At 53.6% G+C, this 23,961-nt stretch overlaps 9 protein-coding genes across 9 annotated transcripts; 3 read left to right on the top strand and 6 right to left on the bottom strand.

Annotated features, from left to right (window-relative positions):
• Nucleotides 1-82: 82 nt before the first annotated feature.
• P170DRAFT_475285 (uncharacterized protein) lies at nucleotides 83-1,918 on the bottom strand (the record flags this gene model as incomplete). The annotated part of the gene is made up of 1 exon (XM_024853244.1): nucleotides 83-1,918. One exon carries the CDS (start codon nucleotides 1,916-1,918, stop codon nucleotides 83-85), a length of 1,836 nt encoding a protein of 611 aa, XP_024704253.1.
• A 1,421-nt stretch (nucleotides 1,919-3,339) lies between these two features.
• Nucleotides 3,340-4,149, top strand: P170DRAFT_358249 (nucleoside diphosphate-sugar hydrolase of the mutt family; the record flags this gene model as incomplete). The annotated part of the gene is made up of 4 exons (XM_024844277.1): nucleotides 3,340-3,381; nucleotides 3,457-3,549; nucleotides 3,605-3,845; nucleotides 3,911-4,149. 4 exons carry the CDS (start codon nucleotides 3,340-3,342, stop codon nucleotides 4,147-4,149), a joined length of 615 nt encoding a protein of 204 aa, XP_024704252.1.
• A 1,615-nt stretch (nucleotides 4,150-5,764) lies between these two features.
• Nucleotides 5,765-7,183, bottom strand: P170DRAFT_356539 (Metallo-dependent hydrolase; the record flags this gene model as incomplete). The annotated part of the gene is made up of 1 exon (XM_024844157.1): nucleotides 5,765-7,183. One exon carries the CDS (start codon nucleotides 7,181-7,183, stop codon nucleotides 5,765-5,767), a length of 1,419 nt encoding a protein of 472 aa, XP_024704251.1.
• Nucleotides 7,184-7,844: 661 nt separating this feature from the next.
• P170DRAFT_383403 (putative ATP-dependent RNA helicase (Hrh1)) lies at nucleotides 7,845-10,528 on the bottom strand. Its single transcript, XM_024845638.1, has 2 exons — nucleotides 8,328-10,528; nucleotides 7,845-8,263 (listed from the first exon to the last, which is right to left on the bottom strand). The coding sequence occupies exons 1-2, from the start codon at nucleotides 10,458-10,460 to the stop codon at nucleotides 7,922-7,924; spliced, it is 2,475 nt and encodes an 824-aa protein (XP_024704250.1). The 5' UTR covers nucleotides 10,461-10,528; the 3' UTR covers nucleotides 7,845-7,921.
• Nucleotides 10,529-10,682: 154 nt separating this feature from the next.
• Nucleotides 10,683-12,779, bottom strand: P170DRAFT_464524 (putative F-box protein (Pof7)). The gene is made up of 2 exons (XM_024852255.1): nucleotides 12,176-12,779; nucleotides 10,683-12,108 (listed from the first exon to the last, which is right to left on the bottom strand). The coding sequence occupies exons 1-2, from the start codon at nucleotides 12,560-12,562 to the stop codon at nucleotides 10,858-10,860; spliced, it is 1,638 nt and encodes a 545-aa protein (XP_024704249.1). The 5' UTR covers nucleotides 12,563-12,779; the 3' UTR covers nucleotides 10,683-10,857.
• Nucleotides 12,730-14,885, top strand: P170DRAFT_436622 (putative mitochondrial carrier protein). Its single transcript, XM_024849188.1, has 2 exons — nucleotides 12,730-13,299; nucleotides 13,376-14,885. The coding sequence occupies exons 1-2, from the start codon at nucleotides 13,170-13,172 to the stop codon at nucleotides 14,515-14,517; spliced, it is 1,272 nt and encodes a 423-aa protein (XP_024704248.1). The 5' UTR covers nucleotides 12,730-13,169; the 3' UTR covers nucleotides 14,518-14,885.
• A 312-nt stretch (nucleotides 14,886-15,197) lies between these two features.
• Nucleotides 15,198-19,380, top strand: P170DRAFT_455751 (uncharacterized protein). The gene is made up of 11 exons (XM_024851563.1): nucleotides 15,198-15,404; nucleotides 15,455-15,665; nucleotides 15,727-16,784; nucleotides 16,851-17,072; nucleotides 17,137-17,305; nucleotides 17,366-17,374; nucleotides 17,430-18,059; nucleotides 18,116-18,484; nucleotides 18,544-18,671; nucleotides 18,728-18,831; nucleotides 18,890-19,380. The coding sequence occupies exons 1-11, from the start codon at nucleotides 15,346-15,348 to the stop codon at nucleotides 19,270-19,272; spliced, it is 3,342 nt and encodes a 1,113-aa protein (XP_024704247.1). The 5' UTR covers nucleotides 15,198-15,345; the 3' UTR covers nucleotides 19,273-19,380.
• Nucleotides 19,381-19,472: 92 nt separating this feature from the next.
• hsp60 (chaperone ATPase HSP60) lies at nucleotides 19,473-21,912 on the bottom strand. Its single transcript, XM_024846698.1, has 3 exons — nucleotides 21,633-21,912; nucleotides 21,370-21,511; nucleotides 19,473-21,292 (listed from the first exon to the last, which is right to left on the bottom strand). Exons 1-3 carry the CDS (start codon nucleotides 21,741-21,743, stop codon nucleotides 19,779-19,781), a joined length of 1,767 nt encoding a protein of 588 aa, XP_024704246.1. The 5' UTR covers nucleotides 21,744-21,912; the 3' UTR covers nucleotides 19,473-19,778.
• Nucleotides 21,913-22,415: 503 nt separating this feature from the next.
• On the bottom strand, nucleotides 22,416-23,533 carry P170DRAFT_475277 (uncharacterized protein; the record flags this gene model as incomplete). The annotated part of the gene is made up of 2 exons (XM_024853243.1): nucleotides 22,416-23,371; nucleotides 23,473-23,533. 2 exons carry the CDS (start codon nucleotides 23,531-23,533, stop codon nucleotides 22,416-22,418), a joined length of 1,017 nt encoding a protein of 338 aa, XP_024704245.1.
• Between the last annotated feature and the right edge of the window lie 428 nt (nucleotides 23,534-23,961).

Below are 23,961 nucleotides of genomic sequence, written 5' to 3'. Positions count from 1 at the left end.
ATACATGGATGGTGTTGGCCTTGTGGTAAATCAGAGCCAGCAGCACGATACCATCCACGTCTGGAAACAGCATAACACCGAACTAGACGTCTCCCCAGGCACCGAGACCAGCTCCGACGGGTGCAACGGCGCTGCCGCTGTCAACGCTGCCGCCGATGTCCCAGTAGTTGCGACTGGAACCGGTTAGGGTTCGGCGGCTGGAGAGAGCCGAAAGCTTTGCGCTCTGGCTGGCACAGCTGGAGCTGGGACGGCGGAAATGCTGGCGGAGAAGCGGCGACGAGACGCCCACGGGGCCGGAATGGCTGGCGGAATACTGGGACTGACGTCGAATCTGGGCCTGCGAGCGGGAGTGGGCACGCGCAACGAGCGGGTGGTGCTGACGAATGATCGCCGCCCGGCGGGAGGCATCTTGTTGGGGTCGACGCGAGGCAGCGTGGTGATTGTCGGGGTTGCTGTTTCGACGGCTGAATCGGTTGCGGAGATAGCGGAAGACCATCATCACGTCGAGCTCTCGCTCCCAATACTCTTTCTCTTGGTGAAGGCGGGAAGACTCCGATAACGGCTCAGCAGCGGAGCGATTTGTGTCGTCATCTTCGATGCCCCACTGAGCGGCATGTTCCCGACTGCTGCTGGGGTCACGGAGAGTGGGAGAGAACTGTGGCGATACCGCTGAATCACGATCACTCGTTGTCATCATGGAGTTTGGGAGCGCTGCCGTTCCCGGTTGGGGTTGCGTGGTATCTTCTTCTGGTAGACGCCCAAGAGGCATCCCGGCGTACTGGTTCGGGATATCATTAGAGAGGTTAAGATAGGTTGTAAAAGCGCCCGGGTGTTCACACAGTTGGTGAACTAGGACCCCGAGTTCATGTGCGATACGCTGGAGGAGTTTGGTCTGCCAGAGACTATGGTCGTCAGGTACGGAGTCCAGCTCTAGTGCCAGTGCCTTGTCTCGGTTCAAATCGTAAACTGTGCTGGCCGAGGAGTCCTTGTCTTCATTGTCGGTGGATGGCAGGGACTCTCCGAAGATCACGGACAGCAATGAATCATCGATACCAATCAAGTCTCGGATGACTTTGCGGGTAATACGGCGCCAAAGAGATTCATCCTCGCTGCCTTCTGGCTCCGTTGTTGAAGCCACATTCTCTCTAGGTACGTCTGACACCCCAGCTAGGACATCTGCAGTTTCAGGTGAGACAAGCTGATCGCTGAGGTTGCTCACGCGGCTGTTGCGCCGTCTCCGCGTCTCTTTCTCGATCTCCTGCAAGAGCGCCCGGCTCTGGTCCATCCTCCACTTCTCGATCCGCTGCCAGCGCTCTCGCTCGACATCGGTCGGACCCTCATCTGCGAAGGAATCCAAATGCCGTTGAACACTCGAACGTCGCCGGAGTGATAGGTCGGTCCTCCGATTCGGATTATAGTGCTCATGCTGCCACAGCTGCTCCTGCACCGGCCGACTAGATGCCTGGAAACTCCCTAGTCCATCATGCGTCGGCAACAGAGCCGGAGCTCCTTGATCGAGCCCTGCGGAGGGGTCCTGATTTAAGGATGGAGCCCGGAACGCATGCAGACCGTCGTCCAGGCTATCCAGTTCCGTTCCGTCCTCATCCAACGGCTCCTCCAGAGCCTCATCCTCTTCTTCTTCTTCGTTGTCCTGGTCCCAGGCGGAGCGAGTGGGTGTCCCAAAGGAGCCAAAGTCACTGAGGCGCGAGGCTCCTACGGTTCGTTGGGTGCGATCGGTGGAGGTCGTGTGAGTGCGGGCGGTGGTGGAGGGCTGAGTCGGGGAGAAGAGCACCCATTCTGCGGAGTCGGATTCGGGCAGTTGCGAGAGAGTAGAGGGAGGATCGAGGGCGGGCGGAGGTAGAGAGGTGGAATAGGAGCGCTGACGGCGAGGCGCCTGAGGTGGTAGACGAAACGCCATGGGCTGTAGGGTGGATGGCGTTCAGCGAAAGGAATGACGGAGAGATCGATAAGAGCGGCTTCACCGATTGCGGTGGATCTTCCCCGCGTGGACTGGACACGGAGGGGAGCAGCACGACAGGGGACGGTGGGAGGGGGATAATGATACAAGAGGCAATAGAAGGGGACAATCAGAATAGTTGAGGAGTGAGGAAACAAAACTAGAATGCGACCAGACCAAACAAAGGACAGATGCGGCGAAGTGACGAGTCGCACGTCCGATGGTGATCCGATGGCAGCCAAGCAGATCCCGACCGGATGAGTCGATGCCAGATGACGTTTCGCCGACGCACGGAACAACCACCTGAAACACCCTGGAAGAGTTTTCAGTAGAAACTCCAAAAAAAAGAGGCGAAAAAGGTGAAAGGGAGATTGCAACGATCGAGAGAATCGAAGGGCACAAAAAAGGGGATCGACTTGCGGATGATGCCACCGTCAGCCGACCTTGACAGTCACTAGTCACTGAAGAGATAAGCAGCGATAACCACCCTTTATACTTCAATCAGATTCTCTCGTCAGCTCGTCTGCATTGCCTGACGCCGTCATCCCATGCGTTGCCATCGGTATTCTACAGGATGTAATAATAAATCCCTCTGGTGGATCCTCCACTGCGTTGAAGTCGACCATCGGATGATCTCCGGCCACGTGATGCTCCTAGATCGGCCTTGGGCAGAAGTCAAGTAGACAAGTAGACTACTTCCTACTAGTAAGTAGAATAAGTAGACCTCCCGAGAGAACTAGCGGAGATCAGACTTCTCCCAGCCACGGAGGAGGCCAAAGTTAGTCCGATCTTCCTCGCTGGTTCGCCTGTTGGTTCCCGGTTGGCTTGAGGCATCCAATTGCACTCGGCTGACGAGAGGACGACTACTACCCATGTAAGGAGAAATCTGGCTACTCCATCGAAAACCAATCCCTCCTGTGAGACGAACGGAAAAGTATCATCCCGGGGAGAGAGAGCATGGTGATAGGTCGACCTGCGATCGTGCCCAATTGTACTGATGGCATGCCTCTGGATCTCCAGTACCTTGCAGGTGCATCCCATCTGCCTGACTGGCTTGGGCGAGAAGCGGGAAGGAACGGTGACCGTCAGGCACTCCCTTGCCTTGGTGTTTGGAACTTAAAATGCATTTGAGATCAGCAGATTGTCCCGAAGAATCAATCTCTCGGAAGGAATGAGATGACCTCTTAGCCCTCAAGATCGATCATATTGACCTGTAGGCTGGACCGGCGATTATTGGCGCTGAGGCCCGCTTTTCCAAAGTCCCACCGCTTGTTCGCTGGAATCGTCGGCCACAAAACAAACGCCAACCCGTCCGACGGAGTATACGTTCCTTGGACCACGCGTAGAGCCCATCCTGTTACCGTGAAAAGCAAAAATTCAATATGCCGGAGCTCAAGTCCAAGCTTGTCTCGCGGGGCCCTTTGGTATGCGTTCTGATGCCGAAGATCGGCATTTTCCCGCCATGACGTTTTCCTGATCTCAACTGAACATCATACCAGGATCCCCAAGAAGCGGAGTGGAAGACCTTGGTCAAGACGACCTATCTTGATCCTAACGGTATTCAAAGAACCTGGGAATCGGCCGAGCGCCTGGTAATTTCCCGCTGCCTGTCCAATCGAGACCATTCCGGCTAATGCAACCAAACAGACTCGACCCGCCAGCTCGGCCGTCGATGGCGTCGGCGTTCTGACCATCTTGCACAAGTCCACGGGCCCTGAGTTGCTTCTGCAAAAGCAATACCGCCCGCCGATCAATCAGATGGTGGTTGAGGTTCCCGCGGGCATGGTCGACGCCGGAGAAACGGTGGAGGAATGTGCCGTGCGTGAACTAAAGGAAGAAACGGGGTATGTCGGGGTGGCAGAGAAGACAAGTCCCATTATGTATAACGGTTAGTATATCCGCCTGTTCTTGGGCCTTGTGGTGAGCCGAAAAAAGCTAAATATGGCCAAATAGACCCTGGGTTTTCCAACACCAACTTCAACCTCGTCCATGTCAATGTGGATATGTCGCTCCCGCAGAATCAGAATCCGCAGCCCGAGCTGGAGGATAACGAGTTCATCGACTGCTTTACTCTTCCATTGAGCAGCTTATATGAGGATCTAAAAAGACTGGAGAGGGAGGGGTACGCGATCGATGCCGGGGTAGGGTCACTAGCAGAGGGGATTGAGGTCGCCAAACGGTTTAAGTTGTGATGCTCGAAATACGATTCCAGAATAGAGGTCATAGAGTATAGAAGGCACTAATATCCTTATTGTTTCCATAGAAGGAAGCTCCGCGTAGGTCTTTGTCTCGGTCTGGTTGACTAATTCCCTCTATCCTTTTCGACAGTTAGGGTTTGAAAAATTCACCATAGTTACATTCAAAAGCTTCATTGCTCTTTATGGATTTGCATCAACTAGACCCGATTAACTGGCCTAAAGTTAGGTATTAAACATTCACTTCAAGACTGTTAGACCTGTTCTATTCTTCTTCCTCTTCCTATTAGTCTGATTCTCCATCTCTCCGCCTCTCCACCTCCCTCTCTGTCTTCTTCTCTACACTGTTTCCCTCGCCATGGTCGCTATCACAGGAAGCGTGTTATTTTGCTTCTCGCATCTTTTCTTTTACAGTCTATGAACTGCATATCTTCAGTTGTGATGGAAAAACGGGTGCCCGCTTCACAATGTGACCGCTGGCCAATATGCACTTCGCATACGTATAGTCCATCAAGTCATTGGCGATGGCTAACAGGTTTCCTTGTTCTTCTATGCAATCGAGCACGCTTATAAGATAACGTTTACCATGTTCCAGGGCCAGTATTGCTACTCGAGGATGGGACAAGAACCATACACACATGACTTGTCGTCGTTTCAAAGTCCATTTGTAAGGGAATGGCCAAGGCTCATACATGAAATTACCAAGGGTCTCCCGGCCATCGACATCTACACTCTCAGACTTGAAGGCTACGCCCTTCTGGTGGATCAAAAGTCAACTACAACGAAGAAAAAGAATATCAAGATATCCTAGTGCGCTATGCCCTCGATCGGCGAGCTTCCTATTTGTCCGAAGCAGGGAATCTTTAGAAGTTCCATTACAAAACTCTTCTATCCTCTTCTCTCCACGTTACAAGAACTCTTCTACACACGGTACAGGATCTCTTCCTAGTACGTTACCAAAATGTCAGACTCGGAGAACATGAGAGACACAGTGCTCAGCAAGGCCATTCCCGGCTTTACTCGTGAAATGCAAACAGTACATCTATGCACATCGTAAACGCCAAAGTACATGAGATGGGCCTATTTCGAAGGATTGAAAAAGAGTGATAACGAGTTTCCACAAACCAAATATTGGCAACAAAGGCAAGAAAGGCGATCAAATCCTGTTACTACCCTCAGAGAGCTGGCGAATGACGCTTCGCGAGATTGAAACCGGCATTTCTGAGTCACATGCGGACCTCCATGAAGATGATAGAAGCGACGCCATATTATCGTCAGTCAATGTGCAGAGACAGGTAGTTGGATACCACAAACAACCAGCAGCAGTCATTCTCTTAGACGAAGGACCACACTTGTCTCATCCAGGAATTGCAGCCGATGGATGCCACTATACCCCGGGGCTGAAGCAAACATGTTGGGAGGCGATGAGAGGAAAGAATGCAACTGTGACACTGGACATGACTGTAAGGATGCACGTCTGGCAAACTCCAACCGAGCTATGATGACCCTTAGTTGTACTCAAGTTTACTGTATGCGTGGGCAGAGGGAATGAGCAATGAATGAATTACTTCAGTTTACCATACTAATAGAATGAACATTCAAGTACATCTTGCTATATTCCAAATGCCCTGCTCCACTGCTCTCTCTGCACCGAAGTGTCCACCTTTGCTGCCTCTGCCATGATTCGCCTCGAACTGGCTTCGACCTGCTGTCGAAGCGTCTCCCAGTACACGCCGACCAGCCTGCCCTCCCGTTTCACAATCTTCCCATCCACAAACACCGTGTCGATATTGGCCGGCGACGTATGAAACACCACCGTTCCCACGGGATCCAGCACCGGCACTGTGTCGATATCATCGCACTTGAACAGCACCAGATCCGCCTTCTTCCCCGGCGTGATCGAGCCCACGATACTCTCGAGCTGCATCACCTCGGCGCCCCCCATCGTGCCCATCCGCAGCACCTCCTCCGTCTTCCTCGCCAGCGTCACCGGCGGCGACAAGCCCTGGTTCTCAACCGCCCGCTGCGCCTGCAACGCCAGTCGCATCTGCGCCACGAAATCATTCCCCTGATTCGACGTAATATCCAGTCCCAAGCCCACCCGACATCCCTCGTCCCTCGCCCTAAACACCACCGGATGCCCCATCCCCATCTGCAGCTCCGTATCCGGCGTCCCGACCACCCCGGCCCTCGAGCCCGCAATACTCACCAGCTCGTCCTCCGCGAAGCTCGCCCCATGGCTAAAGACCAGATCCGGCCCCAGCAGGCCCTGCTCCGCCAACCCCCTCACCACCCGTTTCCGCTGCAGATCATACTGCCCCAAACCCACATGCATCGTCGTGATCCTCGCCCCCAGCTCCCTCCCGACCCGCACGTCCTCCACCGTGTCCTCGATCCCCTGCGCCTCCGGCTCGCGCGGCGCAAACCCAAACGTCAGCAGCGCCTTCTCAGGCCTATCCTCGGCCAGCAGCTCGGCATGCACCCGCCGCGCATCTTCCCTCCGCATCCCCAAACCAAACTCCCCCGCCTGCTCCTGCTGCCCGGGCAGCACTGGGTTCTCATACTCCCCGTAGCAGAACGTCCCGCGGATGCCAGCGTCCCGGAGCCCCGCCACCGCGGCGTCCGCATGCGCAGGGCTATTCACGACATGGCAGTGGTCCAGCACGCAGGTGACGCCGTTGCTCAGGAGACTGAGGGCCCCCGCGTACTGTGCGACGTGGACGTCGTCGGGTGTGAACAGGCTGCCGTAGAGCGTGCGCATCTCGACGCAGTAGTCCAGCAGCGTCCAGTCCGTGGCGATGCCGCGGAGCAGATGCTGCCAGACGTGGTGGTGGCCGTCGACGAACCCCGGTGTGATGATGGTGTCTTTTGCGTCGATGAGCGTTGCGGAGTTGGTGGGGAGAGCGAGGCTGGGTCCGACGGCTTCGATCTTGTCGTTGGCGATGAGGATGTCGTAGTCGGCTGGGTTGCCGATGTTCGGGTCCATGCTGAGGACGGTGGCGTTGCGGATGAGGGTGTATTTGGGCTGCATTGTGGATTGTGTCTGGTTGAGGAGTAGTTGTAGTTGGTATAGATCCTCGTTGAGAATGCGATCCCAAGAGGTCTAGGACACGATCCTGGGCTCATTTAAATCAGGAAAAATGCGATAGTTCGTTCAGACCGAACCCGCCATTTCTTTGACGGCAGCGAGTCCTTCTCCTCATCTCGATGACGTGGAATTGTGCTCGGCAGCTTCTCTGGTCCGGGGGACCTGCAGTCGAACAAAGAACCACTGGCTTGGCTGGTGGAGATGCAGCCAGATGGAACCAGTCATGTCATCGAGAGAAGCCAGTGGATTGGTAGATGGATGTTGCGTATGGATTTCCCCGCATTTGCGCGTGTGATTGTATGTCGGTACGAGGAGCTGGGGAATGTGTGATCTTTCCCATGCCCACATGGATCTATACTTCGGATGTTCGGATGTGGTGGCCCTTCAATCAGTGCTGAGAGGAGATGGACACGAGCTGTGAACCATGGATCTACTGTAACGACGCCACCTCCATCCAATCCACTGTTCGATATGAACGTTCTGAAAGCCACTGCGGCTGTTGATACCGACGTTGGTTTTGCTTCCGACTGGCTATAAGCAGAAGTGGAATAGAATCAGTGATACTTAGTTGAACATCCAACTACTTCCAGGCAGAAATATCCGTGCAGCACTTGAACATTGGGTATATAGTCTAAATCTACTCTATATCACATTAACAATACAAAACAGACGAAGGACAACCTAGCCCCCCAAAGCCTCTCCGACCCAGTCCATCTGCACCACGCTGACGCCGCGGGCGTAACTCCGATTCGTGAACACGAACTCATTGTACAGGATGGCCTCGACCTTCTTGCCGAAGAGGACGCTAGACGGGTGGATCGCCACCGTCTGGTTCCCGGCCACGGTGCGGTAGCTGCCGTCGGGCACGAGGCGCGCCGTGTTGGTGGAAAAGCCGCGCAGGAAGCTCTTGAGGATGAGATCGGGGGACGGGTCGCGGATGACCGAGTTGTTGGTCTCACGCTCGTTCTGGGCGGGGAGGAGTTTGGCTTGTCGGCATTGGGTGGTGAGTTGTTTGCGGACGTCCTGGATTTCACGGTCAGTGGTTAGGAAGAGTTAGGGGACTAGGGGCAAGGAAAGCATCACTTACCATCACGGACTGCATGGCCCGGTGCGACACCATGTGTCGCTCAGCCCATGACTTTCGGTTCGTATTCTCCGCCGCGTAGGCCTGTACGGTGGCTAGCATGGTGAGATGGTCACCTTCTCTCCGGTAGAGATCGCGCCGGGCCTGCTCGGCCTCTTCTTTCTTCTCCTCCGACGTCGTGTTTAGGAAGATGGTCTCGACGCTCAGACAGGAGATGATGTCGATTACGTCTAGCAGGCAGTCGGCGCCATGTTCCGACGCCGCTAGAAGAACACGACCCAGCGTCGGGGTCAGGGGAAGTTTGGCGATGTGTTCGCCGATTTCGCTGATCTCGCCCGAGTCATCTAGCGCCTCGATGCTCAACAACTGTAGGAGAGCTTTTTCCAAGGATTCGCGCGGCGGTCTCGTCAGAAAAGGGAATGCCATCACGTTGTCGACCCCGCGGGCTTTCATGTTGAGGAGGGCTTGGCTGAGATCGCATCGTAGGATCTCCGGCGTGTTGACCTCGTCGAGATCGAGGTAGTCCCTTTCGGTAAACAGTCGATAACATTGACCGGGGGCTTCTCGACCGGCACGACCCTTACGCTGGATGGCGGCAGATTTCGAGATGGGCTTGACCAACAAGGAATCCAGTCCCAACCGACTGCGGAACTGCTTAACCTTGGCTTTTCCACAGTCGACCACAAACCGCACTCCCGACACCGTGACGGAGGTTTCGGCGATGTTGGTAGCGAGGATGACCTTACGAGTACGTGGCGGTGCGGGCAGGAAGACGCGCTGCTGCGCAACCTGAGGAAGAGCTGCAAAGAGCGGCAGAACCTGCACTTTGGGCAGCGCAGGATCCATCCCGACGGCATACTCGTTCACCAGCTTTTCTAGGGCTTCGACGGTCTCCTGTCCGGTCAGGAAGACCAGAATGTCGCCTGGCATAGGCTCCTTGTAGTGGATTTGGAAAATGACCTTGAGGGCTGCATCGACAAAGTCATGCACCGGCTCCGGAGAGTAGATGGTCTTGACAGGGAATTGACGGCCTTTGATGTGACAGACAGCGATGTCATCATGGCTCTTCTTTTCCGAGGCGTCGGTCTGCGTGTTCCCCGAGCTCTGCTCAATCGCGCGCTGGCCCTGATATCCTTCCTTGAAAAACCCAAGGAGACTTTCCATGTCGGCCGTGGCACTCATCACGACCACCTTCAATGGCACTCCGCCTCGTCCACCGCGCTTCCCGGAGACCATGTTTCTCAAGAACCCCAATACAAGATCAACATTGACCCCACGTTCGTGTACTTCATCGACCACAATCGCACTGTATTTGGTCAGCCACGGATCCCGCAGCATCTCCTGCAACAGCATTCCCTCCGTAAGGAACTTGACCCTCGTACTCGGCGACGTAGACGTATCGAATCGAACCGAGTACCCGACTTTACTCGCCGGAGAGGAAGAACCAAGCGGAGTTCCCATTTCCTCCGCCACACGTCTTGCCAACGAGATCGCTGCAACTCGTCTGGGTTGCGTGATGGCGATGCACCCGCCCACTTCCACTTCCTTCTGCGAACCATCCTCGTTGGAGATGCTTGCCTTTGTCGGCCGACACCACTGCTCATCCACCAAGAACTGAGGAATCTGCGTACTCTTTCCGCTACCCGTCTCACCAATCAGCAGCATCACGTCGTTCTGGCGCAGATATTCTCGGATCTCGTCGCCGTGCGGGAAGATGGGGAGGTTTTTGCGGATCTCATAGAGCGCCTTGGCTTTTTCTCTCAGCGGCCCCAGGTCTCGCTTGGTATCCTTGAACGGCTTCTGGGTCTGATTCGCCTTGTGCTTTTGGGATTTTTGTTTCGGCTTTCCAGGCCCACTGCCAGCTGCGGCTCTGGCTGCGGCCCTCTCGTCGGAGGTTCGTGATGGTGGTGCGCGGGGCTCGTCCGAGGCGGTCGAGTGTTGAGGCTGATCTTGGCGGGGCTGATCATGTTTTCGCTTCTTATTTTTGGGCTTCTTCTTGTCCTCTTCGTTGCTAGGGGATTTTCGTTTCGCAGGTTCGGCGTCGGGGATCGGTTTCGTGTCGACGGGCTGCTGTTTTTTCGCGACGGGCCCTTCGTCGTCGGAGTCTGCGAAGACCGTGCGCACCCTTTCCGGCATGATGAATACGATCTCACCGTATAGGCCGGATCCAGTAGAGTCAAGGGATTGTGTGCAATGGGTGTCGGATCGAGGTGTCGATGTGGTGCTGCGTGGCTTTGAAAGTTGGTTGGCGCAAACCCCGAATTTTTTTGGAGGCTTATCGATAAGCGGCTTGGCGGAGATCGTCCGGAGATGGTCTTTCTTTATAGTTGAATCGTAGAATTAATTGCAAATAGCTGGATTCTGCTTCTATTCTGCTTTATATTTATAGATTTGCTCAACTATTCCAATGGTCCAAATCCCAGGTGCGCGCCCATATACGCCGTATATCTGTAAGCCATCCCTAAACATTCAATTCCTGCACTTTGCTTCAGTCTCATTTATAGTCTATCAATGAATAGAGAATCAATCTCTCCTAGCTCAAACCCCACCCCCGAACACGTCGAAATACAAATGGTCGGTCATTTCGTAGTCTGAACTCCGCCCAGTCGTCTGTAAGCTGGTTATAGCTCCAGTATCCCTTCCAGGCCAGTTTGGTATTTTTCGACGTATTAAGCGGTGTTTCGCCAGAGCGGGCTGTCGTCGAAGATGACCGAAGGGACAGGTAAAGGACGTAGGTGTATTTGGGTCCCACGCCCTCGGTCTCAATGACAATGTCCCGGGGATCGAGCATGTCATCCGACGAAGTCTTCCCGGTAGAGGATAAGAAATCGGAGATCGGATCTGCCGGTGCGTCCTCGTCTGGCGATTCGGAGCTCGGTGACGGGTGAGCCAAACGCCAGCGGCCTCGTTGCGCCTGTTTCAGCGCTCCCATCGCGACAGGGGGTACTGGTTCCTGCGCTCCAGATAACATAGTTCCACCTTCCGAGGTTTGACGATGATGCTGCTTCTGAGAAATTGCCCGCGCCGCCAAGACGTTTTCCTTGCTAATGTGAGGGACCAGATCCAGCGGCTCCACAGTGCTCAGCAAGGAAATCACAGTTCCGTCAGGGTAAAACCGCAGGTATCGGTAGTAGGTGACGATGTGAATCGGGCTGTTCCAAGCGACGTTTTGGTATGCTGAAGCCGCACCCGGACGGGTATAGTTGACCGTGCTGATGTAGATGCCCGTAAAGCGGATGCGGGGGAACATTTGGAACACCTCACCCCAGGAAGACAATGGTTCCGGGATTTGAACCGGAGAATTCATGGGGAAGAGCGTATAGCGCGGGCCCAAAGTGTACTCCCGGTGGCCCACAATGTCACAGGCAAAGGAGTAATGCATTGCCTTGAAGCCGAATTCAGAGCCCTGGCAGACCCGCTTCCAGATATGCTGTTCATTGGCAAAATGGTAGGCAAAGCGTTTGCAGACCAATGAGCTCCGATAAAAAGAGGCAGGGTCCATCAATGCTACATGTCGGAAGATCTCGACCAAGACCTCGGACGGGACGTTCGCAATGGGGCAGGGAGGCGGAGGGGTGTTCTCAATAATGGGCTCCGCCTGCGGAATGGGAAGATTGGCAAACGATGCGATCAGTTCCGACGTTGGCAACGTCTCAGGAGCATCGCCGGCCTGTTGACTCGTGGCGGGAGCCGTCTTGTTCGAAGGGGCGGCAGCTTGGGCCGGCTTCTTCCACGCCCAGGCAAAATGCTTGTTGCGGTACGTTTTGTCGACTGCAGAGTCCAGCTGTGAAAGAGGAACGGAGGGTTTAGTATATGCCCAGCACATATCAACAAAATACTCCAGAGCTTACCCGATAGGCCTTCCGGTAATGCTGCAAACTATCCCCCAAGTTCCCCTCCGCCTCCTTCTCGACCGCTCTTTCGAAGTGCTCGAGGGCCGATTTGGGCTCGGTCCGGGGCATTTGAGAGTGGAAGGCATCCTCGTCCGATGCGCTCAGGTTTAATTGACCGACACCCTGGACAATTTCGCCCTGGTCGAACGATACTGCCCCTTCCTCATCTTCGATCTCCTTTCGCTCGGATACTTCGTGGCGACTGGGTGGGAACTGACTTGGGCGGGCTGACGAGGGGGCCGTCTGTCTTGGTTGCGACGGCCGGGCCGGAGTAGGTCTCGAACGACGCGCGACTTCTTCACGCCATTGGCGACGAAACGACTCGAGTTCGGCGTTGTCGGCCATGATTGCGACGGTGGTTGTCCGTAGTAGGGAAGTGGGCGTGGCGGATGGTACCGGTGATTGATAAGCGTGTGCCAGAGCTCTCGACCGAGATCAGATCGAGGTGACTCAAGGAGAACTCAATGAGGAGCCAATCCCAGGGAAATCCAATAATGTGATCAAGACCTCAAAACGCCATTTCGATGCAGGACAAACTCGTCAGGACAACTCATGAGAAGTCAGACCGGAATCGAGGGACGAAGAGGAGAAAAGTCCGCCGCCTTCTCTTATCTCCGGAGCGCTGGATCTGGCCCGAGCGCCACCGCCAACAGCCGAAGCGTCTTTTTCCTCTGACGCATGCCTTCGCTCTGCCCGCGCATTTCCCCCCACTGTTCATCATTCGTGTGCGCTCCAGACAGAAGACGACCGATCCATCTAATCTGACGGAGAATTCACCAAGTCTGCATCACTCTCGTCATTGCAAACCATTGCCCTCGCCCCTCCCATTGAATGAATGTCCGATCTTAGGACGGGCTTTGCGCGTGAAGACCGATATCGCTCGACCGATACGCTGGCTGCTGTTGGGTTCCAAGACTCGGCAAAGTCATGGCATTCTTTTGAAGACACAAACATGGCGGCTACTTCTGGAACAGGCTCCCTCCCTGGCCCGGACGCCGGTGAAATTGAAAGGAAGGACGATGTCTCGCTCTCCCAGCGGATGGTTTCCGCCACCTCGGGCAGTATCCTCACGAACCTGCTAGGTAAGGCGAATATACCCATCTTCGCTCCAGAGGATGTCTCTCCAACAGACCTTGGCACTGACAATGTCTTTTCCAGTGACCCCTCTCGATGTTGTACGCGTTCGTCTCCAGTCTCAATCACCGGTCAAAACCCCGTCCCCGTTCGCCTCCAATGCCCTTGCACCGTTTAAAGATATGCCCCCAAACCTAGGGGTGACTGCTTGTTGTCGAGAGGTGTTCTGGATTGGGCAGAACTCTCAAATATGTATGGTTGGGCCGACCCCGGGGGCGATCAGCGCCCAGGCGGCCTCGATGGCGGATTGCGCCGTGGAGGAATCCCAGCGCAAGACATTTACGTCCACTCTGGATGGGTTGCGGAAGATTGCCCGAAATGAAGGCGTATGGACACTTTGGCGTGGCTTAAGCCCGACCATGATGATGGGAATCCCGGCGAACATTATCTACTTCGCCGGATACGACTGGTTGCGATCGGATAACCGAAGTCCCATCAAACGATTCCTTCCGGATACCTACGTTGCATTTGTTGCAGGATCGACGGCTCGCATCGCTGCAGCTTCTGCTATCAGTCCAATCGAAATGTTCCGAACGCGGTTGCAAGCTACCCCCGGCACCGGGACCGACCATTTTAAAACCACTCTTGCGGATTTACACCAAATGACTCAGCTCCATGGCTACAGTTCTCTTTGGCGAGGATTGACGCTCACCATGTGGCGTGATGTTCCTTTCTCGGGGCTGTATTGGTGGGGATATGAGGAAGTGAAGAGCTATCTTATGGAAGCTCGCAAAAAGTCGCAGGAATACGTTTCGCCGGACGGCTCGACACAGAGCCGTGTTTCGTCCCATGAACCCGACGGGCCTACCTTTTTCGACAGCTTCGTTGCAGGCGCTACCTCAGGATCAATCGCGGCATTTGTTACTACACCCTTTGACGTGGGTAAAACGCGCCAACAGGTATTCCGGCACATGAGTGACGATGTGCCTGCTTCCGCTGGGGGCGTTGCACAGAAGTCCTTGCGCCCGGAACAACTCTCATTACCCAAGTTCCTTTTGCATATCTTCCGTGAGGAAGGTACACCGGGGCTCTTTCGTGGTTGGGTTGCCCGATGCCTGAAAGTGGCACCTGCCTGTGCCATTATGATTTCGATATACGAACTGGGGAAGAGAATGGCACGGGGTGTCAACGAGAGACGGCACGATGCAGAACCCGAGTCTGCGTGAATCTCGGAAGATTCTCTACATCCCATTCGATACGGTCGAAGTAGTTTCGACGGCTATTTCCCGAATCCTTCAATTGCTCCATATCTCGCATTCACATTCGACTACTAATATCCTGTGGGTTACTCCGGGATTTGGCTTCGTTGCTTCTGTTTGTTATTTGCTTAATCGCCATGATACCGCCTTGCATTCCAGATTATAGAGCATCTCCTCCAGACCTGGCTGTGGATATGGTCTAGGGGGATTGGAGGCAATGTTTTGTTGCCAAAAGCCTTGCATTTGCGTCCTGTACATATATGTATTTTCTCAATAGACGAACATCTTCCCTCTGTCATGTACGATATTTTGTGGATATCTCGATGAATACCAAATGCCTTGGCACTCTCTTCTATTTAATAATTCCCACTCCAGCCAGTATATGAATTTGCTCTTATCTAAGGGGTTCTGCAATGCAACCTGCATAATGAGCTGGTTTAGAATAATCATTAACAGTATTAAATGATTGCTTTAGCACTTCGTAAATGCTGACTGCGGGATCGGTCATGTGCGGCGGCGCCTGAGCACCTGCATCGAATGAACTCTCGGGACTTTTCGACGATCCTTCCCCTTCTTCCCCGCCATGATTGGCCTTTCTGTCCTTCAACGCCCGTTAAATGTGAGCAATTTGTTGCTAGGGCTGATCTCACGAGGCTGTCGCACCCCCCAAGTGATGTCAGCTGTCACGCTCCTTCCGCAACAGGGCTGGCAGTCAGATGATGGCTGCCGGCCTTTTTCATATAACAGACAAAGGAGGACTCTGTTCCTGACACTCCATGGATCACGTTTCTAAAGATGACTTCCAGTACACATAGCAGCGGTAAGCTGTCTGTTGAACCAGAGACAGACGTCGAGTCCGTATCAATCTACCATTCGAATCGCTCTTTGTCTAACCATTTCTTAGTATTGTTGCTGTCCCCTCGATCGGAGGCGACCCAAGTAAAACATGGGTCGACGAGGCTTCTCAAAGACCATGGCCTCTTACCGGTATAGCAAAGCACATGCCGAATGCGCGAGTGCTACTGCTAGATCATGGAACCATCAGCCCTCAAGATGACATGGATTCCTTGGCTCACAGACTTCTCGGCCAGCTTCTTTACGAAAGACAGCACACAGTATGGTATCCTACTTCGATATCCAGGCGATGTCATGCAATTAACGTTCATTTCGGTTCAGAGTAGTAGACGGCCCATATTCTTCATTTGCCACGGTACTGGTGGGCTTGTGGTAAAAACAGCCCTGGTTATCGCTGGTCATTCCGCATCTCACCTTAACTCCGTTCTCTCAAGCTGCTATGGGATAGCGTTCCTGGCAACGCCTCACAAAGGATCGACTTATCTTTCCGCGCCGGAATATGCCAAAACTATACGTCGCCTGATGCAACCCAGATATCACGTTCCACATCAAATGCGAGAGTTGTTTAGGCCTCGGCATCCAAGACTTCTTCACTTGACCAACCAATTTCGGTCTATATCGGCTGATATGAAGATATGGTCCTTTCTAGAGACGGTGGATTCAATACTTACTATTACGGACTCGGGCACACGGGGGATGGTGGAAATGAATGTACCCATCACCTCTATCAGATCAGGCCTCTTGGATTTCGAACACGAAAAAGAGATTCCGCTAGCAACTGATCATGTTGGGACAGCGAGCTTCAAAGGTCAAGAAGCAACCACGAGACTAAGTTTCATAAAGGAACTCCAGGCGTCTGCCTCGATAGCTCGTCAATTGTCTCTCATGGCGGATGCCCCATTGCATGTGGAGGAAGAAACGCTCATCCAAGTTAATGGATTCTTTGAAGACACCGCTCGAGGGGTCAGCGATGAAACACCTTTGAAGCTCTGGTCCACCAAGACGCGACTCAGTGATTATCTAAAGGACGGTCCCTCGATTTGCTTGGAAGATCGTTTGAAAAACACAGAGAGAATTCCTTCTGGCTCGTTCGATGACTCGTCAGTCAGCAGTTTTGACAGTCGGCCATCTTCAGCTATGGGCCTTTCCGAGCTCAGCTCTTTCGATGAACTGGAGCCAGAAGATGCGGACGTTGCTCATACTAAGAGCATTCCATCCAGGCCCGCGATGAAAAGGAGCCGCAGTTATTTAGCCCAGACTTCCCCCAGAATTCATGTCTCAGAGCCTGCCGTTGAGAGCTACTTTGATGCACATAATGAGGATTTACCAGCTAGGGACAATAACACAGACGCGAGGAGCGATATCCGTGGTGAAAATATGTAGGTTGCAACAAGTTCTGTGCGTGTGTGTGAGCCACAGTAATCTGACAGTCGCAACAATTTCAGGGCTAGCTTTTCCTCTCAGTATAAAGGCCTTCTTCCCGTACCACCACCTGCGAGGGAACGATTGAATCAAAATCGATGCGAAGTTCCCCGAGCGACGCCTCGATTTGACCGTCCCGAGCCGGGTAGCGAAAAACTTGTCTGGATACACGTTCCCTATACACATACTGGATGGGTGCCTCCAGTTCTGTCCAAGGCGTGCGAGGACGAGCAACGACCGGGATTGTGAGCAAACTGTTATAATATCACCTTGAAGCTCCTAGCTAACTTCAAATTCCTCCTGCTATAGTTTCAGGAGGTTCGTCAACGAAGAGAATTGGTATTCAAATCTTGTTAGGGCGCGCCATTTAGAACCCCACGCTCGTTTCGTACGACCTACATGCATTCATTCCAGACAGGACGACCCTGCAAACGTTGATAAGGGAGACAGTATTCATGACCCTCAGCTTGCCATATACGTAAGTCTATATAACCGTTTATCACCTTTATCGAATGCTAATCATTGATTGTTCTATCAGCTTCCCTACGTAAGTTTGACTTGTCTTCAATAAATGTCAAATTAAGCTCATTTATCGTGATTAGCTTCATTGGGACACATATTGCAATCTGCTTCACCGGCGAAATGCTGTCGAGCAGCGTCTACGGCAAGGAAGATCAAAACCAGTTCCCGATTCTATTTCCAAAGCCAATCTTGAATCGCAATTGATCTGGAGATTCTTAGGCAATGAGCCTCCTATTCATATCCGGAGGACCATAGATCAGTATGGGTATCCGAACCTACGATCCACAGTAGCCAGGGATGACGATCAAATGCTCTGGAAACGCACAAAGAAACCGATTGACCCGAATGAGGAGCTCGGACAACTCTCGTCTGTTCAAGATACGGGTGATACGGGTGACCCTCCGAAGCCAATCATGGATGGAAAGGTTCTTATGGTTGACCAACTCTGGCTATGGATTGTCGACCCAAAAACCGTGGTTACATTTTTCCCTAAGCAAGAAGCCACTACCGCCGAAGGAAAGCTTTACGAACAAGCAAACCTATACAATAGCATTTACAACGAACTGAATGGGGATCTTGCAAGACGGTTTGAGACTGCCGGCGACCTCGCTGCATTGATAGTGCTGCATGCAGTCACTGTTCTTCTGGACCGGACTTTACATCATGACCTGCAGGTACTTCGGATATTTGAAGAATCTATCAGCATCTTGGTAAGGAAGCTTTCCCGTTCATTCGAACCGCAAGATCACCGAGCTGATGCCAGCAGATCGAGTCTATGACCAGATCATTCAAACGTTTTCGAGGCCGAGGATTCATTGTCACACCTTCGGATTACAACAAAACCGCCGGTGGAAAACCCATGACTACTGCAGAGCGCTTTGAAAGGGACTATCGGATTGTCAACCAACACCGCGCAGACCTATCGGCTCTCCTAGAGTTGAGGGATATCGTGGACGAATTAGGCACTGTCTTGAAGCTCCTCGAACAACAAGCAGCTACTGTTAAAATCATGGCCAGCTACTTCGAGGAGAAAGGTTATGGCAAAGCATTCATTGAAGCAGCTCTCTCAAGACTTGAGGATTACCACACCCAGGTTCTAGAAATGAAGGACAATGCATACTCGGCACAGAAAGATGTAAGACGTCTGTTGGCTTCCCTATACAAATAGCAAATCTAATGCGCCGGCACGCTTAGGCCGAAAGCCTGCTCGATATCAAACAAGAGCAAGCTAATATTGACGAATCCCGGATGGCTCGGTGGCAGGCTGAAGTCACCCGAGATCAATCCCAGTCCGTCATGGTATTCACCATTTTCACCGTGATGTCCGTGGCCTTCCCTCAAGCGTACTGGCCATGATCATTGCTAACGATAAGGGCAGCTTCCTACCCCTGTCCTTTTTCACTTCTCTTTTCGGCATCAATGTTCGTGAATGGAGCGGCGAGGAGCAAAACCTAACCATGTCACAAATGTTATCCATCGCAGGTATGCGTCCAACCTATTTGGTGTCATTTGACGAATGTCAACTAACAACTTATGCAAGGCCCAACCTCCTTCGCAATTATCATAATTGCCCTATTGATGGCCTTCAGCGAGCGCCTCCGGGACATCACGGCAAAGACCCAGAAAGTTGCATTCGGGATAGCCAGGGAATTTATTTTCCGGCCCCTAGGCGTCATGCTTCACAGGAACAAGAATAAATCAGCGGCGAACAAAAAGACCACCCCGTCGATTACTACCGAACGCACCACCAGGAGGGAACGATTCGGTCGATATCTCGGAAACCGTCAACTTAAGGACGACGATATCTGGGATCGGCATGAAGACCGAGTGATATCGCCGCTGCCCCCTGTTCTGGGGTCTGATGGCGAGAAAGTGGACTATGATGCTGCTGGGAAGGAGAGGCGGCTGGATCAGATGGCCTGAGGTTCCAACTAGTAGCTCAAAGCACATTTTCCTAGGTTCCTGCCTAGACTTGAGATGTAATACGACGTGAATGACTTTAATCAGCCAGCTACAAGGAACAATTACTGCACATAAACAAATTAACGTAAATGGAAATTGTAGGACCACGACATCGGACGATGCACGGAGTACATAAAGTACAGGATATGATACACAGGACTCCCTGAGACTTTTTTATGCCCAACATGAATGGAGTGGAGATGATGTATAAAGACGAACCCAATGATGAACACACGAGGTTGAGAAAAAGGGGAAGAGCAAAGGTAGAGTGTAGGGAGGTAGTAAAAGTTCGGGTAATCAAAAAAGACGTGCAACACATTAAACCACAAAGGAAAATATTAAAGGAAATCGGTAAGGAAAACAACAAAAAATGTACCAGAAAATGGCCATACTATGCTAAGACACGCTCGAAGGGAAAACCTTTGCAAAACAAGGACGGGTCAAGGCGAGAGCGGGCGCGGCGCAGTTTAGAACATACCGCCGCCCATGCCGCCCATACCACCCATGCCGGGCATGCCGCCGGCGGGAGCGGGAGCCTTCTCCTCAGGGGCCTCGACGATGGCGACCTCGGTGGTACCGAGCAGGGAGGCGACACCGCTGGCGTCAACCAGGGCAGTGCGGACGACCTTGAGGGGGTCGACGATACCGGCGGAGATCATGTCGACGTACTCGCTCTTGGAGCTGTCGAAGCCGCGGTTGAAGTCCTTGGCGAACTCGTCGGTGAGCTTGCCGACGATGACGCTGCCCTCGAGACCGGCGTTCTCGACGATGGTGCGAGCAGGGCGGGTGATGGCGCTCTTGATGATGCTGACACCGAGCTGCTGGTCGAAGTTGGCGGTCTTGACGCCGTCCAGGCCGTTGGCGGAGGCCTTGAGGAGAGCGGTACCACCACCGGGGAGGATACCGCCCTCGACGGCGGCGCGGGTGGCGTTCAGGGCGTCAACGACACGGTCCTTCTTCTCACCGACCTCGACCTCGGAGGCACCGCCGACCTTGATGACGGCAACACCGCCGGAGAGCTTGGCCAGACGCTCCTGGAGCTTCTCCTTCTCGTACTCGGAGGTGGTGGGGTCGGCCATGACGCCGCGGATCTGCTCGCAGCGCTGGGCGATGGAGTCCTTGGTACCCTCGCCGTTGAGGACGATGGTGTCCTCCTTGGTGATGGTGATGGAGCCGGTGGAGCCGAGCATGTCGGGGGTGAGCTTCTCGAGCTTGATGTCAAGCTCGTCGGTGAAGACGGTACCGTTGGTGAGGACAGCGAGATCACCAAGGATGCTCTTGCGGTTGTCACCGAATCCAGGGGCCTTGACGGCGGCGACCTGGAGCTGGCCACGGAGCTTGTTCAGGATGCAGACGGCGAGAGCCTCACCCTCGATGTCCTCAGCGATGATGACAAGGGGGCGGCGGAGAGTGGTGGAGGCCTCAAGGGCAGGGATGATGTCCTGGACAGCCGAGATCTTCTTCTCGGAGAGCAGGATCAAGGGCTTCTCGAACTCGACCTTCTGGGCCTTGGCGTCGGTGATGAAGTAAGGAGAGGTGTATCCACGGTCGAAGCGCATACCCTCGGTGACCTCAAGCTCGTCCTCGAGGGTCTTGCCCTCCTTCACGGTGATGACACCCTCCTTTCCAACGCGCTCCATGGCGGTAGAGATGAGCTTGCCGACGTGGGTGTCGCCGTTGGCGGAGATGGTAGCGACCTGGGCAATCTCCTCACCGGTGGTGATGTCACGCTTGTTCTGCTGCAGGTACTCGACGGCAGCCTCAACAGCGGCCTGGATACCACGGCGCAGATCCATGGGGTTGCAGCCGGCGGCAACGTTCTTGACGGTCTCGGAGAAGATGGCACGGGCAAGGACGGTGGCGGTGGTGGTACCGTCACCAGCCAGTTCGTTGGTCTTGGAGGCAACATCCTGGAGGAGACGAGCACCGAGGTTCTCAAACTTGTCCTGGAGCTGAACAGCCTTGGCAACAGTCACACCATCTATTCAAGTCAGTATCGTGATGCATTGAGATGAAACGGGGTCCGGAATCCATCCAGAAGGGGACCAGGTAACCTACCCTTGGTGATCTTGGGGGAGCCGTAGGGGGACTCGATGAGGACGTTGCGACCCTTGGGACCCAGGGTCGAGGTCACAGCCTTGGCCAGAGTGTCGACACCCTTGAGGAGCTGGGCACGAGCCTCAACACCGAACTTGAGGTCCTGTAGCAAAAAAGAAAAGGTGTTAGCATCGGGTGCCGACGGGACGGGATTTCGGCAATCACGGAAGAGCCGACCGGCATCTATCCGTAGCATTGCGAAGAGTAGGCGAGACGGAACGTACCTTGTGGGCAAAACGCTGCTGCTGCAGGTTGAAGCCGGCAGGCTTGTAGAAGGGAGCCCGCTTGGAGGCAGCAGAAAGGACAGAAGTCCTGGCGGAGAGAGCTCTCTGCATCTTGGGAACAAGGGAGGGAGAAGAAACAGACAAAAACAAGGGATTGATTAAGAGAAAAGTACTGAGATGGATCTGCCCGACCAGAACTCCCAGAACAAGAACGGATAGAGAAGAAAGAGGGAAGAGGGAAGAGGGAAGAGAGATGGAGAAGAGATGGAGATGAAGCCAAAGTCTGGAAAATTTTCCAGGCGCTTCTCGATCCCCGGATTGTCTTGGCGGCAGAAGCTCCTAGAAGGTCACGTGGCCCGTTCCCGAGGGAATCGCTCGGCCCGTCGGAATTCTGGTCCTTAGCGTCTACGCGGGCGAGAAGGCGTGATGGCCACAGGTAGGCATCTTCTGCATTATAGTATTAGAACACTGCTGCTAAATCACGTCCAGAGTGCGATGCTTCAAGGTGCCCGCGTATGAATGAAACAAGAACGCACAAAAATCCGCTTCCAAAGTGAATCCCTCCCGTCAAACGCGCATTCAATAAAGGCAAAAACATCACAATTGAAGAAGTTTCAATTGTCTGTGAAGATAGAGTGACCATAGATTTTCCTTATCCGAAATGAATCCCAATCCAGCAGCCTAGATTCTGATCAAAAACCACAAAACGATCGTCCAGCGAATGCAAGAAACCCCCAAGCTCAAGACTGTCTGCCAGCTGCTCAATCGCCTGGAATCTAGGCTTCAAGCGAAGTCTAGGTTTGCCTCAGCGCCCAGCAAGTCTTGATAATTAAGAAATTGGAAATCTTCGCTCTGGATGAACTCCGGATGTCCCATCATTCCAATGGGGAGCTCGCTGTGATTCTCCAGGGGATTTCCGTACATGACGCTGTCATGAGTTATATATGAAGCCTCGGGCATGGTCTCAAAATTCTGATACACCAAAGGATCAGAGTGATTCGGCTCAAAATTTGCAAGCAGCATGTTGGCGTTGAAGTCATATCCCAAAGCTTGCTCGCTCTTAACGTTGTCGATACTTTCGGGATCCGGGACGTCAGCTTCAGTCAGGACAGGGGCGGGAACTACTTCGCCTTGAGCGGCCAGCTCCTGATCAAATGTGTTGTGGCGCCTGTACTTGAGGATCACGATCTTAGACTTCCTGGCCGGGCTGGAGTTAGACTCTGCTGAAGAGTCTTCAGACACGTCGTTTGGGTAGTCAAGGAAGGCGGCACCCGGGACCAACAGCTCGTCGGAGCTTGCGCTTCCTTCCTCTCGATTGTCTTTCTCGGAATCGAACTCTTGTTTGATGGGACTAGACGCGCGCTTTGCCTTTTTAGGATTTCTCTTGGTGCGACGTGACTCGGTGTAGTCCTCGTCCGAGGAGTCATCGTATTCGATAGGGAAGGGCGACTCGTCATCGCTGTCCATCGATCGGCTATTGCGAGACTTGCGCTTGGGCGCGGTACTCGTCTTGGATGGCGATGGCTTGATCGCGGCACCGATACCACCACGTCGAAGTGGCGGAGGGACGTCCTTGCCTATCGCCGCTCGGCGAGCGCGCAGCTTCGCCAAGTGCTGGACAATGGCTCCTTCCGTCACGTTGTGTCCCATGGTCTTAGCGACCTCGGCCCATGGGATCTTTACCGACTGAATATTGCAGACCGATTGCACGGTTAGCAGGAGAAGCTCGTTCAGGTTTTCTAAATTTGTCAGCGGCTGGACGGCGACGGCCCATGGGAGTAACGCATTATGGTGATCTTTCTGGAGAAAGACCAAATGGCGGAGGGGAAGGGATACACACCATCCCAGCGGACCAAAGTGCGCTTCTTTGGCCTATTCAGTGATCTCTTCGAGGGACCCATCGTGGCTCTCTCGCTTGCGACCGAGTCTGTCCTTCTCTTGGGATCCGGGTTTGAGGTCTGCCCTGTCAATATGACAGAGCCGGTCGGTCAATGACATCCGCAGGCTCGAGAGCCGATCGGAGGTATACTATATGCGTTGAGGTTGGTTGTTCTGCTCGGAGGTTGGTCAGGTGCCAAGTGAATGTGAGGTAAGAGGAGCTGCAAGAGATACAATCTGTCTGCAGAGACAGTCTGTGGGGGTCAAGTCAGGAGAACAGGCCAGCTCCAACTTTTTAATCTGAGCAATTCCCAGCTTACTCTCTTTGCGAGATTGGCAGTGCGGCCGTGCAAGAGCTTGTCGGACCGGGGGTAGGGACCTAAGCAGGATGGTAAACAGTAGCGGAGGGTGTAGCTCTCAGACTGGAGGGGGAGGAGGAGGAGGATGCTGG

The sequence above is a fragment of the Aspergillus steynii genome (assembly GCF_002849105.1).
Source record: "Aspergillus steynii IBT 23096 chromosome Unknown P170scaffold_4, whole genome shotgun sequence".
Classification (NCBI taxonomy): domain Eukaryota; kingdom Fungi; phylum Ascomycota; class Eurotiomycetes; order Eurotiales; family Aspergillaceae; genus Aspergillus; species Aspergillus steynii.
The sequence above is the reverse complement of the archived record's forward strand: the minus strand, read 5'-3'. Positions and strand labels throughout refer to the sequence as shown.

Excerpts from the sequence above, each read along its gene's own strand:
- P170DRAFT_383403 (XM_024845638.1), bottom strand. The coding sequence starts at position 10,460 with ATGCCGGAAAGGGTGCGCACGGTCTTCGCAGACTCCGACGACGAAGGG. Across the intron at positions 8,264-8,327 it reads GGGCCATGCAGTCCGTGATG|GACGTCCGCAAACAACTCAC; the intron begins GTAAGTGATGCT and ends CGTGAAATCCAG.
- P170DRAFT_455751 (XM_024851563.1), top strand. The coding sequence starts at position 15,346 with ATGACTTCCAGTACACATAGCAGCGGTAAGCTGTCTGTTGAACCAGAG. Across the intron at positions 15,666-15,726 it reads TTTACGAAAGACAGCACACA|AGTAGTAGACGGCCCATATT; the intron begins GTATGGTATCCT and ends ATTTCGGTTCAG. Across the intron at positions 16,785-16,850 it reads GATATCCGTGGTGAAAATAT|GGCTAGCTTTTCCTCTCAGT; the intron begins GTAGGTTGCAAC and ends CAACAATTTCAG.
- hsp60 (XM_024846698.1), bottom strand. The coding sequence starts at position 21,743 with ATGCAGAGAGCTCTCTCCGCCAGGACTTCTGTCCTTTCTGCTGCCTCC. Across the intron at positions 21,512-21,632 it reads AGCAGCGTTTTGCCCACAAG|GACCTCAAGTTCGGTGTTGA; the intron begins GTACGTTCCGTC and ends TTTTTGCTACAG. Across the intron at positions 21,293-21,369 it reads CTCCCCCAAGATCACCAAGG|ATGGTGTGACTGTTGCCAAG; the intron begins GTAGGTTACCTG and ends TGACTTGAATAG.
- P170DRAFT_464524 (XM_024852255.1), bottom strand. The coding sequence starts at position 12,562 with ATGGCCGACAACGCCGAACTCGAGTCGTTTCGTCGCCAATGGCGTGAA. Across the intron at positions 12,109-12,175 it reads ATTACCGGAAGGCCTATCGG|CTGGACTCTGCAGTCGACAA; the intron begins GTAAGCTCTGGA and ends CCTCTTTCACAG.
- P170DRAFT_436622 (XM_024849188.1), top strand. The coding sequence starts at position 13,170 with ATGGCGGCTACTTCTGGAACAGGCTCCCTCCCTGGCCCGGACGCCGGT. Across the intron at positions 13,300-13,375 it reads TATCCTCACGAACCTGCTAG|TGACCCCTCTCGATGTTGTA; the intron begins GTAAGGCGAATA and ends TGTCTTTTCCAG.